Source organism: Schistocerca gregaria, chromosome 5 (assembly GCF_023897955.1).
Source record: "Schistocerca gregaria isolate iqSchGreg1 chromosome 5, iqSchGreg1.2, whole genome shotgun sequence".
Classification (NCBI taxonomy): domain Eukaryota; kingdom Metazoa; phylum Arthropoda; class Insecta; order Orthoptera; family Acrididae; genus Schistocerca; species Schistocerca gregaria.
In genome coordinates, this window is record NC_064924.1 from 501,334,495 (window position 1) to 501,351,080 (window position 16,586).

Below are 16,586 nucleotides of genomic sequence, written 5' to 3' on the forward strand. Positions count from 1 at the left end.
TTCCACATTCGTAAACTTCTATTGCTGAAGTCGTCCGTCCCTGCTAACTGAGTGGTCAGCATGACATAATGTCAATCCTAAGGGCCCAGGTTCGATTCCCGGCTGGGTCGAAGAGTTCCTCCACTCAGGGGCTGGGTGTTGTGTTGTTCTAATCATTATTATTTCATCTCCATCAATGCACAAGTCATCGAAGTGGCATCCTATCGAAAGACTTGCACCTGTCCAACGGTCTATCCGACAGGAGGCCCTAGGCACACGACATTTATCGCTGGAGTCCTTCCTTATTTCCGTGGTTACTAATAACCTACATCTTATCTTTAGATAAGAAGGCCGAAGAATTGGACTACATGAACACACATCCACATATACACAAATATACATTTCTAAACAAACATTAAATTATATAAGACAAAGCCTGTCACGATGTGAGAACCGCCTGGTGTTGTAGGGGAAAAGTTGTGTACATAGGGAGTTATGATGGTTCTACATCGAGTATGTATAAGGGGAGGTGCCCATACAAAACGAACAACTATAAAATAGTAATGAGTAATGGATAAATAAGAAAAAGAAGTCAGCAATGTCAGTGCAATAAAAACTCTGATGAATTGTTGGATAGGGGGACATAAGTAGTATATATAGATATAATATCTATTGAAAGTATGGAAGTTGATAAGTAGAGGACTCTATGGAGTGATGATATAATAAAGAATGAATGCGAAGTTTAAAATAGGTTTATATCTTTACCAGAAGGTACTTAATTATTGTATACATAGAAATGTGTATCAGGGTAATGAACCGTGAGGCCTACTCAGAAAGGATTGGGGGGGGGGGGGGGGGGGGGTTGTACCCGGCATTCTCTAAGTATAAAGGGCAGACATAGCTACATGGAGATAGGGTGATCTGTGGCCTAAAATATAGAGATCTTTTGTAAGGGGCGTACCTACCAGACTGGAAAGAGGAAGTGCTCTCATAAGGTCAACCTACAAGCAAGGAATAATTGCTGATCCTACGAGAAGGGGACAGTATCATGACAAAAGTCACAAATTTTGTAGTAATTATTCTGGAAAGTGTAAATTCTATGAACAACTAGCATCATTATGTTTCATGGAAGTAAATGTGTCAAAAGAACACTTTCATTTCGCCTAGAGTTCCTCCAAGCTACAACTGATGAAAATAGTACATACTAGGAAAAAGGTAGTACAAAAAGATAAGAATATAAAATAGAATACTCATGTGTCATAAATACCTGAAAATTTCGATTGAAAAAAGGAAATGGAGAAAAAAAAAACAGTCCTCATAATTCCTAAATATTAGTAAAGCTGACTAAAGCCACGAGTAAATGCCCACGTCTTCATAACAAAGTAAAATAAGAAAAGAATAGAGAGACAATAAGCGAAAGATTGTTCCAGAGAGGACAGAGAATTGTTATGGGAAGGAGAGATATGTATATAAACATATGTTAAGATATGAAATGTTATTATGAGTGATATTACTTGCATAATGATTATGTATAAAATATCATGTGTTCGATCAGGGGGGGAGGGGGGGATTATGTAGTGATTTGAGAATTTCTGTGTAAATTCTAAAACCACTCGGCCTTCTACCATCTTGAACACACGATATTACAGATACAAGTGTGGGATGGTAAAATCCTACTTACTGCGCATCAGATGTTTGTGTGTGCAGGTTTAAAATCAGTTGTGGGAAGAAAGTAGATGCAGCAGTCAAGTACTTGTCGGGCAATCCATAGAGCTTTTAGTGCATATGTAAGGAAGAAGCATAGAGTTTTTAAGGCGCTCTGTGCCTATTGTGTCACTGACTATTGTTATGTGAAACAAGAACAGTTGAAAAAGTACTCTTATAGACTCTTGACTCGGCCTTGTTAGAGGCAAGACGTTTTTATCACTCTCTTTTTCTGAAAGTCATGGTGCCTAAGCAGACTTTCTTTCAAATGTAAATCAATTTCTTTCTAACATACGACTGTACGAGACACTTACTGAAGTTACATATTATGTTGAAAGTGAGAATTTTTATTGTGCTTGAAATTCAAATACATCATTGGCTGATGAGAAGTAAAGTATGCATGGCTACTTCTTTCACGAGTAGAAACAGGCTTGAAAGTTCCTGTATCTACCGTTATTCAGCAGAGAAGAAGCCAAGAGAGTTTCCAGCAGCCGGCTATCCAGTAGGGAAGAATGGCTGCAAACCCAAAGTAAGTCATCTCGTAAAGAATTGGAATGTGGTTTGGAGAAATAAATCAGTATAACCCACACTCACACTTTAAGTTGTCAAAACATTAGAATGCCTATGTGCAATCTGATCACCTGACATCCAGGAGAACACTCTTCCAACATTTAATATAACCAATGTATGATTATTAGACCATATAGTGTATTCCTGGATGTATTAAAATCAACATACATATGATATAATTAGACACACATAGAGAGCTCTTAAGTTATAAGCTATCATATTGTTTGTGATTTTGTATAAAGAAATATTTGGTAAAGAATTTTTATAACACGTTTTTTTTTTTTTTTTTTTTTTAACTTCAAGTACAAAGGTTTACAATATAAGCTTTTGGTCAGCAACGCCTTTGTCGAAGATAGACAACACACACACACACACACACACACACACACACACACACACACACACACACACACACACACACACACACACACGTGAGCGCGCAAATGCAACGCACACACACATGACTGCAGCCTCTGGACAAGTGTGGCTTCAGCTGCCAGAAGCTGCAGTCATGTGTCAGTTGTGTTTGCATGTATCTGTGTGAGAGTGTGTGTCTGTTGTCTATTTTCGACAAAGACCGTGTTGACCGAAAGCTTATATTGTGACTATCTGTCACTCAGCAGCTCTGCTATATGTTGAGTAGCCACTTTCCTTTTCTAAATATTATTATGCTAATAATTAAGGCAAATGTAATTATGTGGAATAGTAGACTCTTGACTTACCCTAATGTAAGACGATAATTTCAATTCGTACTACCTCTGAGCCATCTGATGTACTCATGTATCACTAAGAATGTTTATGCTGTGATCTGTAAGTGGTGATGAATGAGAGTAGTTGTAAATGGCACAATAACTTGAGTACACATAGCTGTTATTTTAAAACTGACAAGCTGACTTCTAGTAAATCTCACAATACTGACATAGACATACATTGTATAGCATGACTTACTGTACTGAAGGAGATGATTGTCTCATAATGCCTACATTGTTACTACATGTATTGCAAATCTTGGATATAGTTATGTGTGCTTATTTTAGTTGCTGTATCCTAGAATCCCATCTTTTGCAGATATGAAGACAGCAACTGAAAATTACCAAAACTGGTAATGTTTATGAATAAATGATTTTAGAACTTGGCAGTTGAAAGTTTATTCAGTGACCATAATGCTACAGATCACCCCCACAATGATTACATCAGAAGTGTATAAAGATATTTTAGACATTATGTATTGGTTTTGCATGTACTGAAAATTTTACTTCTCTGACAAGATGTCCCTTTTCGCTTTCCATCTCACAAATATACTAACAATAAATCAGTAAAACTGTCATGTCTGTCTGTTTGAACACATATCTCAAAACTACTTGATGAATTTTCACAGGGTTTCCACAGATAATTTGAGCACGGACTGGGACACAGTACAGGAATTGTTTGATCAAAATAAAATCACATTAAAAAAATCGGGTGTATTGTAACTGAAAGTTTTATCCATACTAATACTATAAATGTGAAAGTAACTTCGTTTGTGATCCAATTGAACACTGTTTCTTTAGAACTACTTTTTCTTTTTCAGCCATGGTGGTTAACACACACACAGTTTAGTAGATGTGGGTTTATAAAATTCAGATTATGTTTTTGTTCTATTCATGGCAATTGGTACATTGAACAATTAACAACCAACAGTTTCCAATGATCAAAAATATTCATATTTTAATTTGCTTTAGCACTAAGATTTTTCTAAACATTTTGTTTGTTCCCCATTTTTAATTCTTTCTTAAATTTTTTCTATCGCATTTTCTCAATGCATTTTTAATAGAAGATCCTTGATTATAATCACTATACATGACTTCACCATGCAAAAGATATAGAAAATGTGCATTATTTCATGTTATGATGTTCACATGTCTTACAGGTAAATTTCTACAGTTACTTGCCTTCTTGTTTAATCAAGTACCTATCACACAAGAAAACTGTAAGAGGCTCAGTATAAATAGTACAAATATGAAAACTAAGAACAGTATTACACAGATGTACATTTACCACTAAGAGGAATACGTAATTTTTCCTAAAAACCTAAACAAAAGATAATTTCTGTTGATTTCACTGTGGGTACCTGTGTTATTTTCATTCTAACAAAAGTATCCATACCTTGAATTGTCACCTGAAGTTGTCATACTAGAAGTACAGATCATCTCTGTCTTCATCATATCTTCACAGTCATCCTGATCATCTCGAGATGATTTTCCACAGTTACTCGATACTGCCGAAACTCCACAATTTGCTAGTGGAAGATTTTGGGTCTCTTCCATAGATGTTAACACATTTGAAATATTTGTGTCTTTTCTTCTGCTGTCCTCATCTGCTTGTACTACTGATACATTAAGAATTTCCTTTTCTGCTTTTAACAAAATGTCATAGCAATGCTGAATATCTAGTAGTCCTTCCTTTGGCAACATTGTAATACATTTGTGATAGGCCAGAACAAGATAAATAGTGACTTCCCTGAATAAATCTGTTTCCATGCGAATAAATCCCCTCTCTTTCTCTGGAAAAAGATCGGCAATGATACATTGTTAATTGTTTCATACAAAATTATTAGTCAAATTAAAAATTTGGAAGTGGGCATAAATAAGTACGAAAAAGGCAAATCAAAACACTAAAGAAACTGAATATATGAAAGCTAGTTTGAGAAGGAAGTTGTAGCCTGCAAATTATTTTCAAAATAATTGGAGGTACTGTCTTACATAACTTGACACTTTGATCAAGCGATCTTTACTTTTTATACATAGCTATGGAAAGGAGCAAGAAAATAATCAAAGAACTACAAAAAAAAGTATTCAGTTTTATAAAACCACTAAACAACACAACTGTAGTAAACTCTACCCATATAAATTACTCTAAATTAAATTTTTTTACCAATAACCTGTTTTTTTTTTCTATATTCAATTACAATTCAATATTCCATAGATCACTTTTTGCATGGTAATGCATGGATATGGAAAGAGTCAAAACATTTAATTCATTATTAGTTGTTCCCATCAGGGCAATAAACAAAGATTAAGAATACAAATTCAAAATAATAACAAAGTAACACAATCAGTAAGTGCTAATTACAATCACGAACAGAGGTTAAGATATAATTTTAAGATTTTATCTGCACAATTTTGTACAGAGTAAAAGTGGCCATCTTCTTGACCTACAGATCATCAATTAGTCTAAATAAAGCAGCAAGATATATTGAATCAGGAATACACAACAGTACATGGTAAACAATCTTCACTCTCTCTACTGTAGAATTCTTCTAGAAAACTGAAACATTTTTCAAGCAATAACTCCTTTGGCTTACTTTTAAATAGCATATTATAACCTCATAGAAACTAATATTACTTGGAAGTGCATTGAACGTTTTTGTGCTTGTGTATTTTACACCTTTTTGCACCAGAGACAAATTTTTCAGGTTGCAATGTTTGTCACATTTCCTTCTTGTTGTATGATGATGGTGTGTTTCATTTGTTTCGTGCTGAGAAGGATTGTGAAGCATGAATGTCATGATTGAAAAGTGATATTGTAAAGTAGTGGTTAGTATTCCTATCTGCATAAAAATGTTCCGACATGAGGTTCTTGGAGGCACTCCACACAAAATTTGGGCAACCTTTTTCTGACTTATAAAGACTTTTTTTCAACAGTGGTGAATTGCCCCATAAGTTTATTCTATAACACATAAGCGAATGGAAGTAGCCAAATTAAGGAGATTTTGAGACTTAGATGTCTCCAATTTTGCCCCAGAAATTTATTCTGTAACACGTAAGTGTGACCTGGCAGCAAGTGGAGGAAGAAAAGTGGTGAGAGGACCCAGCCAAATGGAGAGCACTCGTCAGCACCCAGACCCCTCAGTAGCTGGAGCGGGATTCGAATATAGATAGAACACGTAAGTAAATGGAAGTAGCCAAAGTAAGGAGATTTTGAGACCTTGATGTCTCCAATTTTGCCAATTATCCAGATGGCAAATCTTGCTGAACTAATCCTTTTCAGGGTATGGTGGATGCGTTGTTCCCAGTTAAGCCTGTTATGTATATGTCCAAGAATTTCAAACGATCAACCCTCTGTACCTGCTGGTTCTCATGTACAGTGTTCATCTCTTGTGGTCTTTTGTTACCAAAATGTAAATGAATGTAACTGATTTTGCCAATTGGTTTTGCCGACGTTTACTGACAGAGAATTTACTGTGAACCAATTCAGAATGTCCTCAAGTAACTGATTGGCATTAATTCCAGGTCAGGGTATGTCTTATTGCCTGTCACAATACTTGTGTCATCTGCAAACATCGTAAAGTTGCTCACTTTATTTGACAACAAAGATAGGTCATTGATATATGTGAGAAATAGCAGGGGACCAATGACAGAACCTTGTGGAACTTCATAATTTACTGTTCCCCAGTCAGACTCTATCCCTGCTACCTGTGTATTGTTACAATCTAACATTATCTTCTGTTATCTGCCCTGTATATAGGATTTGGACCAGTTATCCATTTGTCTTCGGAGTCTATATTGGGATGCTTTTCTCTATAAGTATTCTAGGTTCGACCCAGTCAAGTGCCTTAGACAGATTGCAAAATATGCCACAGGTGATGTATTCTTGTCAAGGCAGTCCAAAACGTTTGCTGGTAAATGAAAACATAGCTTTGGTTGTGGAGATACCTTTTCTGAATCCAAACTGGTTTTTACTAATTACTGCAAGGTTTTCTAAGTGACAGACTATTCTGGCATATATTAATTTTTCATGGACTGTAGAAAATGTAGCCAAAACAGAGACAGGACAAAAGTTTGTAACATTAGAGGCATCGCCTTTTTTGTGGAGGGGCTTTACAATGGCATACTTCATCCTGCCGGGGCAGCAGGCTTTTAGCATTTTGCTGGAGTTGTTGTCAACACCAATTGAATTTTTTCTTTTTAAAGAACTAATGACTTCTCTTACTTCATGTACTGTTATGGAGGCTACACCTATCTGCTCTATGGAATTTGGGAAAAGAGCTTCCAGTATTTTTAAGCCCTCTTCTAATGAGCCATTGTATTCTGCTTTCTCAGCAACACTTAAAAAGTGCTCATAAATTTTTTTTGCCACAGTCTCTTGATTTTGTACTTGTCTACCTTCATTACTGAGAACAATATTTTGGGACCTACTGAGGCAATTTGCACCAGTCTCATTTTTTATCACTTCCCATATTCTTTTGATTTTGTTGCTAGATTTATTAATTTTGGAGGAAAGATACGAACGTTTTGTCTTCTGAATAACTTTACTTAGTATTTTACAGTGTATTTTATACTTATTTAGCTGGTTGTGATTGTCAGAATTTTTTGTGGCAATGTGCAGCTCTCGTTTCCTTTTACATGAAATCTTGATACCAGTGGTTATACAGGGCTTTTTGGTATGTTTTGTGGTATTGGTCTTATATTTTCTTTGGGGAGATACTTTCAAATATCAGTGACACTTCATTACAGAAAAGATTGTACTTGGAACTGGTATTTTCTAAACTATACATGGGTCTCCACAGTCTGTGGCTTGGAGATGTGATTTAAAAGTCTGGATACTTTCATCGCTAACTCTTCTAGCTATTTTCCAATAGGGGGCACTATCTTTCTCATAGATACTTGCACCATTTATAGTGAGTCTTTGACTATTATAGTCAGAGAGACCACTCAGGATGTGCATGATAATTGTATCACCTATTTTGGTCCGGTCTATAAATATACTATTAATCAGTGTGCTTGTACATGAAGTTATACTAGTAGGGAAATTAACTAGAGAAGCAAGATTATATGTGAACATCAGATTTTTTACATCTGATCTGTCTGCAATTTGTTAGAGAGTTTACATTGAAATCCCCAAGCAGTATCACTTCTCTTTTGTGTTTGAATAAGTATATTAGGAGAGCATCTTACATCTTCAAAAAGAGACTAAATTTCCCTGAAGGTGCTCTGTACCCTGTAACTGCTGATATATGGCAGTTATTGAAAGACAATTCTATGACATATACTTCCAAACGTTGTTCTAAATTTAATCTGCACATCACTGTCAAAATTCCTAACTTTCCTTGCATCAGGATATTTAAAGAGTGAGTAGCACCTAATTTCATGATGTAAGATTGTACCTTGCAGTATTTCCTGTGAAGATTGTAGCCATTAGAGAATTAAAAAAAACTGTACAACTGTTGGCACAAAAAATGGTCCCCCCTCAATAACAATGAATGGTCTCTCAGACCATGACGTACAGTCCCCCATGTCAATTACTATTATTCAGGTATAAAAAAGGTAACACAGTCTGAGTTGCATCTGTCAGGAAGCTGCTAAAAGACATGAACTGTAGAGATGATTCCACTGCTCATAAATAGCACAGCACATTTGTCAATAAACATGAAAATGGTTTTCCACACAAAAGTAAAGCAGTTTTGGGAAAAAAAAAAAACTTAGAGTACTCAAAAGACTATAGGGTACGAAAAGAATAAAAGAATTGTGTATACAAAAAAGGAGACTGTAACCGTCAATCAGCAACTGTTGTGATGTTGATCCTGTACTTAATTACAAGGTATACTGCAGAATAATTTATTTTATTATGAGTTCTGTTGAACCTGATAACAATGGAGTTGCAAGGATATGGAATGAGTCAGTATTTTTACAATGTTAGCAATCAATATAACACTATAGCAACAAGTAGTTTATATTTATGCTACATTGAATGGCTAACACAGTTGTATAGTAAAAACTTGCTCCTACGCACTAAAAAATTCACAAATTGAGTAGAACGACTTTTGTATTAGGTATTCCTTCTGTTTGCTCTTGAACTTTGGTGTTTCAAAAGCAAGACTTTTGATGGCACTGGGTAGAGCATTCTATATTTTGATGCCAGTATAATTTACTCTTTTATGTGCAAGGGTACCATCAAAGGGGGTGATTTCGGACACCGGGGCGAATACGGACAATATGGCTTTTTTGCTCTTTGCCACTGCATAAAAACAAAGAGTTTCTTATTATAACATCCGTGCACCAGTTATTTTAAGTGCAAGAATGCATTTATCGCTTTCCACAACTCTTATTTTGCGTCAATTATTTCCCTAGGTGAATAATTGATGAACAGACTCAGTGTTAAAATTCCATGCATTATCGTAAAGTGAAAACTTTACCGTAATTGTTGATGCACTCAGCAGCTAGCAGCATTGAGACAATTTCTGTACAAGTTTGTCGAGTTTCTCGTGCAAGGTTATAAAATAACGATGGTTTTTGTAAAACTATGTACTGTGTGGGGTGATTTTGGACAATGCCGAGAACATATAAGAGCAGGAGAGGTGCTAGAGTACGGTGTAATTATGACCCATAACTTTTAGATAAAGCAGTTTGTGATATTCAGATGGTAAATTATCACACAGAAAAACGTTTGATTTGTGTGGTATACCTAAATCATATCCTACAAAATAAAGTGCAGGAAGCACAAAAAAAAAAAGAAAGGAAAAAAAGAAAGAAAGAAAGAAATGTTGAAGCAAAGGTATCTTGATGGCTTGATGGCTGCTCATTGGGGATTTCCCTTCACTAAATTGGATATTAGATATTTATTTAAAGGCTACCTTGATAAATCTGGCCGAAAAGAGAAGAAATTTTGTAATAATCTGCCAGGAGAAGAATGGGTGCACTTATTCCGCAAACAACAGTCAGATCTTTCTGTTCGCTTAAGCGAAAATATTAAACAAGCTCGTTCGTAAGTGAACAAAGAGACTCTTAAGATGTTTTGCTCCAATATCAAGGCAAAGCTGGAAAATCTCCCACCATGAGTAAAATGTCACCAAAATAAAATAAAAAGCATATAAAATTTTAAAAACAGGCAGTAACTGTCCGAATTCACCATCTATATACTGTAACTTCGGACAGAGCTTTAAAAAACACATGTGTCCAAAATCACCCAAGTTCATGAGATGACTTCAGACACTTTATTTAACTGCCTCAGATAAATGTACCTACACATACTCTTTCTGTTTATGGGATATTTCATTCTTTACACATATACGCTACCACTTCCATAGCAATCAATTTAATCTAACAATATATACAAAAGTTACAATCAAAATAATGACAAAATCCATCCGAAATCACCCTGTTTGATGGTACAGTTAGACTGGTTATTATGAAAGTCCTCTGCTAGTCTTGTTATGTGACAATGATATCCACTATTGGTTTTAAAGAGAGAGTGGTTTTTATTAATGTAACATACAAGCAAGTATACATACTGAGATATCATTGTAAATACCTGTAGTTTCCTAAAGAGATTCCTGCCACACCACTCATGATGCATATAGCTCTCTTCTCAGCAATAAAAACTTTTTTTGCCTAGGGCTGGTTGCCCCAAAAGATGATTCCAAAAGACAAAAGTGCATGGAAATATCTGAAATAAGCAGCTCTTATGGCCTTCCTATGTGTGGTTGATGCAATTATGTGTAAGGCAATGTTGCAGAATGCAGCCTTTTTTATAGATCTAGGATATGGTTGGACCAATTTCATTTGCAATCTATATACAGACCCAGGAACTTAGTAAAGTCAACTTGCTTTACTTTTTGTCCATTACATTCTATATTTATTTCCCTGATTCTTTATGTGTCATTTGAAACTGTAATGATGAGTTTTTTTATATTCAGAGAGAGTCCATTACAGTTAAACCCTTTCAGAACATCATCAGATGCATTGTTCGCAGATGTTTCCCAGTTGCTCCCTGTTGACTTATCAACTAGAAGAGAAGTATCATCAGTGAATATGGTGAACTTCCTTACTGACATGGTGCAGTGTGGGAGGTCATTAATAAATATAAGAAACAGTAAGGGTCCCAATACCGAGCCTTGAGGCACTACAGTGTTGACTGTGCCTCACTTGAATAAAGCTGGGATTCGATTACTGTCAGTAATTATTATCCTTTGTTTCCTATTTGTAACATAGGATTTAATTCATGTCCCCATTATTCCATTGTTCTCAGTAATGAAGGTAGACAAGTACAAAATCAAGAGACTGTGATAACATTTTTAATGAGCACTTTTAAAGTGTTGCTGAGAAAACAGGACACAATGGCTCATTAGAAGAGCACTTCAAAATACTGAAAATTCATTTCCCAAATTTCATAGAGCAGATAGGTATGGCCCCCATAACAGTACAGGAAGTAAGAAAAGCCATTAATTCTTTAAAAAGCAAAAATTCAACTGGTGTCGACAACATCGCCAGCAAAGTGCTAAAAGCCTGCTGCAATCAGTTCAGTGAAGTTCTAGCTCATATATTAAATGCCTCTCTGAAACAAGATATCTTCCCTGACAGAATGAAATATCCTATTGTAAAGCCCTTCTACAAAAAAGGTGATGCCTCTGATGTTAACGACTGCCTCTCTTTTGACTACATTTTCAAAAGTCCTTGAAAAATTAATATATGCCAGGATAGTCAGTCACCTAGAAAACTTTGCCGTAATTAGTAAAAACCAGTTTGGATTCAGAGAAGGTAGTCTGCTTTATTTAGTAGAATTTCATGGTTGACACAGTCAAAAGCCTTGGATAGATCACATAGGATTCCAGTTGGTACCAATTTTCTCTTAAGAGATTCGAGAATTTGATTGGTGTAATAGTAAATAGCATCATGAATTCGTAGGCTTTGCTGGAAACAAAACTGACACTGACTGCAACTGTAATGGCTGTTCTGGTGATTAACAATTCTCCTGAGTACCCGTTTCTCACGGACCTTTGAAAAACTTTTTAGCAGGGTTATTGGGTAGTAGTTTGTTACATAAGTTATCTCACGTTTTTTTGGGTAGTAGTTTGTTACTTCAGTTGTTTCACCTTTTTCAAACAGTGGTTTCACACAGGCATATTTTTATCTAAGTGGAACAATACTTTGTTTTAGGGATTCATTAAAAATGTGACACAAGATTGCATTTATATAGCCATGACAGTGCTTAAGTATCTTAGTTGAAATATAATGAACCCCACAAGTTTTTTGACTTCATCTCTCTGATTGTCCTATTGATCTCACTGATTGTTATGGGGGGTTATCTGCATCTGGCAAACTCTGGCATTGTTAGCTTTATGCTGAAGGGATATTGCGTCACTCACTGAGCATTCAGAGCCAAATTTAAAAAAATGCTTATTGAAGATATTAGAAAGTATTTTTTACAATATTTCCATTCTGGATTAATTCTATGTCAGTCACATATTCTTTACCACTCACCCTTTTTATAACTTGCCAGATGGTTTTTGATTTGTTATTTGAGTTATCAATTTCAGTTGTCATGTACATAGTTTTCGATTTTTTATAACTCTACTTTATGAGGAAAGTAATCAAGTCACTCAAGAATTATGCATGATAAGGACAGGTTAGCCACATCATTAGGGGGGAAAAAAAGAAAAATGATGTGGAACACAGTGATCGAAGAAACTAGCAAAAACCAATATGTGCAAAGGGAGATAGCTTTAACACTTTGGGTCCTGAGCCATAGTGCATGAACCCTTTCCAAATGACCTTGCTGTTTTAAACATAATTTAAACTACTGCAACTCTTAAATGGTTTCTGCTGTAGCAATAGCATTACTCTTACTAAAAAGCCTGGACTTTCTAGTTTGAGAATATGTGCAATACTTTGTTCTCTTAATTAATATAGGCTTTCAAGAAACTTTCAATTATATCCCCCCCCCCCCGTTTTTCTCACACAATAATTCTAATAATGATGTATACTCCTTGCTTTATCTACAGTAATGTCCTTTGGTTTTATTTTAACATGCAGTTTTAGTCTTTGTATGAAAAATTTTAAAACATGGTAACCTGCACAATTCTATTTTGCATTCACTACACTGGCAGCTTGTGTCTCTGCACAACACTTTTCCAGTAAGTTTTTTGCCTCTCAGAGACACACTAAACATTGTTTTTTTTTCTTTTTCTTCCATACTTCAACCTCAATCTTATCCAGGAAATGGTTTCAGTTAATAGCATGTAATGTCTCAAGGTACCAGGTCATGGTTCAAGGTATCTGCTTTCTGCAAGATCTGCCCTGATGATTGTCATAAACTGTGATGTTGTAAGGTGTTTTCCGGTTACCTTGTACAATACTCAGGTCATGGTTCGAGATCTATGCTTTCTGCAAGATCTGCCATGATGATTGTCATAAACTGTGATGTTGTGAGGTGTTTTCCAGTTACCTTGTACAATACTCAGGAATCTATCATCTACATCGCTATTGTGAGGAATGCCAACTTTTTCCATGAGTTCACAGTTTTGTGCTCAAAGGCCCCATACAGCTGTCACTGATCTGATAAGTCCACACTGAACTTGTTTTTATTATAGTTCACCACACAGGTTGCCTCTGACTTCCCCCTACTTCTGTCATCAATGAAGGTCACCATCTCAACAATATGCCTTGTATTTATCATGTGCACATTTCTTTTGTCCTTACAACAGAAAGCTAAGATATTTCCTTTATGCCTAAAAATTAGTCAACCTTAAAGCAAGCCAAGAACTGTATCGTATGATATACAGAGGCGAGCAAGTGCGCCGGGACTTACCCCAGTTCACTGCTAGTAGCACCATATCACCTTAACGCGTCTGCGCATAGCGCGCAAGTACTGCACCACAATATGAAATTAAAAATCAAAATTTAGTTTTAAGACTTTTTTAAAATATAGTTTAGTGTTATAATGTTCCAAATATCAAGTCTTTATGTTCTACACTTAATAGTTTACATAAAAATTCTGTTTTAAGAGAAAAAAAGTGGCGCTAAATAATGAAGCTAGAAAGCCATAATTTGGTCAGAGGGTGCAGTTAGAGCTCATAAATAAGCGGTGCAGGTTTCCAAAACCATATAACAAAAATTAACACCGGAATCCACATTTTTAGGAAAAATCAGAGGCAGTAAATAATGGACTTAGAAATACGAAAACTTGTTTTATACTTCAGTTCACCCCAAAAATAATAATTCAAAGACCACATTAAGCTACCTGTTACAGTTTTTGAATAATTAAGTAAAAAACCAATTTTGTAACTAAAATGTAGATAATTGTTGCAGATTAAGTGCCTGTGAATTTAATGATAGTGAATTTTGGTTAAAGTGGATGATAAGGCATACCAAGTGAAAGGGGTATACTAAATTTGAGAGTTGTAGTATTAATAACTGCTGACATAAATTCTGATAAAGATATGGTTCAGAGGTAACGATCTACTGTTAGTTCCACTATAAAAATTCTAGAAGGCAAAGTTTTCATTCTAGCAAGCTGGAACTTTTTTGGTGATTTCAAACAACTTAACTCAATACAAATAAATATTAAGATGTTTTTGATGTAATTTTTAACTATATTATTAAAGTTTATGTGCCCGAGAAAGCGATGGTCCGGAGGCTGCTGCAGTATGCAGATAGCCGTAGACAACAGACGTTCCCGCGTCCATCTACTCTGGCACCTACATAAATACAGCCTGAGAGGCAGCATAAGGTTCACTTTGCATTCAGCTACTGTAAGATCCATATGTGTTAAACGTCGGCTCGTGCTCTGCCTCGGATGGCATCAGAGCCGAACTATGTCAAAGCAAGTACTTTGCAGTAAAAACGGATAGTGAACTCGCAAGGACAGTACACCTTCCTGCATCACTTAGAATTCATCAAAGTAACTGTTAGTGTGCTGTCCATGTGAATTACAATTCCGTGTGGCAAGTGGTGACTTTATTTCCACTTTTATGGCGATCATTAATTTTGAACATTTATTGCAACCTTTCATTTGAGTAATTTTAGTCAGGGCGAAATACAATCTGTTAGAAATGTATCATAGAGGCCGTCTCTGAACTGCTAGTTCTGTTAGAATAGAAAGACTTGTTTTCAATTGAACATAGTCAATTTCCTAGTGTTGTACGTGAGAAACTTTAAGTAATATGATTTTTAACTGAAACTATATACTTTTATTTGAATCATAGTCCTGATCATGCAACAAAATAGGAGAATAGAAACCTTTCTTTCAGTGGGCTGGACCAGAATGTGGCCGTGCAGACTGGAAACCAAGGATAGTATGCTTCCCTTTGCTTTCTGGCTGACCGCTAAATTAGTCGCCAGGCTTGCGTGAGAAAAATGGTGAACAAACAAATGATTAACTTTTACCCGCCGCTCCACAACCTCACTGAAGTTTTGGATCTTTTATACCACTAGGTGCTCTTATCCTAGACTTTCTTGTAGTTCCCACAAGAGCAGTTTCTGCAGCTTCGAAAACTAAAGCAAGGGCTTGACTGGTGCAGCACCTGTCAGTAAAAAAGATGCCTATGCGAGTTCATTGTATCAGACCTCTCAGATACATAAACAAAAAAATGCCAGACATAGCCTGCATAGCTGCAGGGCCTAGTGAACCATCTGCCTTCCTCTTAATTAAAAAAATGCCAGATATAATCTGTGTATAACTCTGGTAACATGCACACTTTTATCCCACATTTGTTTGGCTTCTGTGGCATGTCTTGCTTGAAATTCAAATGGCCTAGTCATTTGTACATGACTTTATCTATTTTGAGATGGTGTATGTGCATGCTGGAAATTAGCAGACACTTTATCTAGGAGGGGTCTTACCTTGTGTAGTGGATCGTAGCCACTTTTTCTTAGCTACTGAATTTGAAACGGTGTGAAAGTTTCTCAAAATATAAAAAACCTACCCTGCCTCAAGATGTTTGGATGGAAATTACATGATACAAGAGGATTCTTGGACCAATGCTCTTGTCTGTGGGCTCTCACACTTACACACATCTCCTTTCCAGTTTGACAGTGAGTAGGTAGGTGAAAAGGAATATGTGGTTTGTAAGATCCTTATGCTTTGTTGTGCATACATAGTAGTTTGCTATTTATATGACTACAGTAGTCTGAAAGTAAATATGAAAAGAAGTCTAGACATGGGATTTTCTGGTCTAAACTGACAATGTTGCACTTCCCAGGTTGTCTTGAGAACAGATAAGATATCTGGTACATGGTCAGTAGCCACCCAGCATTGGTACACGATCAGTAGCCACCCAGCCTTACTCAGAATCAGAATTGCACAAAGTTCTTAGCCTCACTCTTTCTCATGGTCTTCTGCACTCTTCAGGTGTAGTATCAACAGGAATAATGGCAATACTGTACTTGACTGTAGGCTTTACCAGTGTAAACTGTTGATGAAGGTTTCTCGGGTCTCCAGACGGGTGGTAGCATTGATATCTTGCGAGTTTCGGGAAGTGTCATACTACCATCTTCTGGCGAAGTGTCAAGATTTGCGGAGAGCGGGCTATTTATATGCATAGTCAACCCCATCCACTAGACATCAGGTGTCTGTGG

At 36.1% G+C, this 16,586-nt stretch overlaps 1 protein-coding gene across 5 annotated transcripts in view; it reads right to left on the reverse strand.

Annotated features, from left to right (window-relative positions):
• The window catches only part of LOC126272343 (uncharacterized), a 313,886-nt gene that overhangs the window by 143,333 nt on the left and 153,967 nt on the right, over positions 1-16,586 (reverse strand). For all 5 annotated transcript variants that reach the window (XM_049975141.1, XM_049975140.1, XM_049975138.1 and 2 more), the window contains one exon: positions 4,399-4,795. In XM_049975141.1, the coding sequence (XP_049831098.1) occupies positions 4,399-4,795 (397 nt within the window). The remainder of the gene's footprint in view (positions 1-4,398; positions 4,796-16,586) is intronic.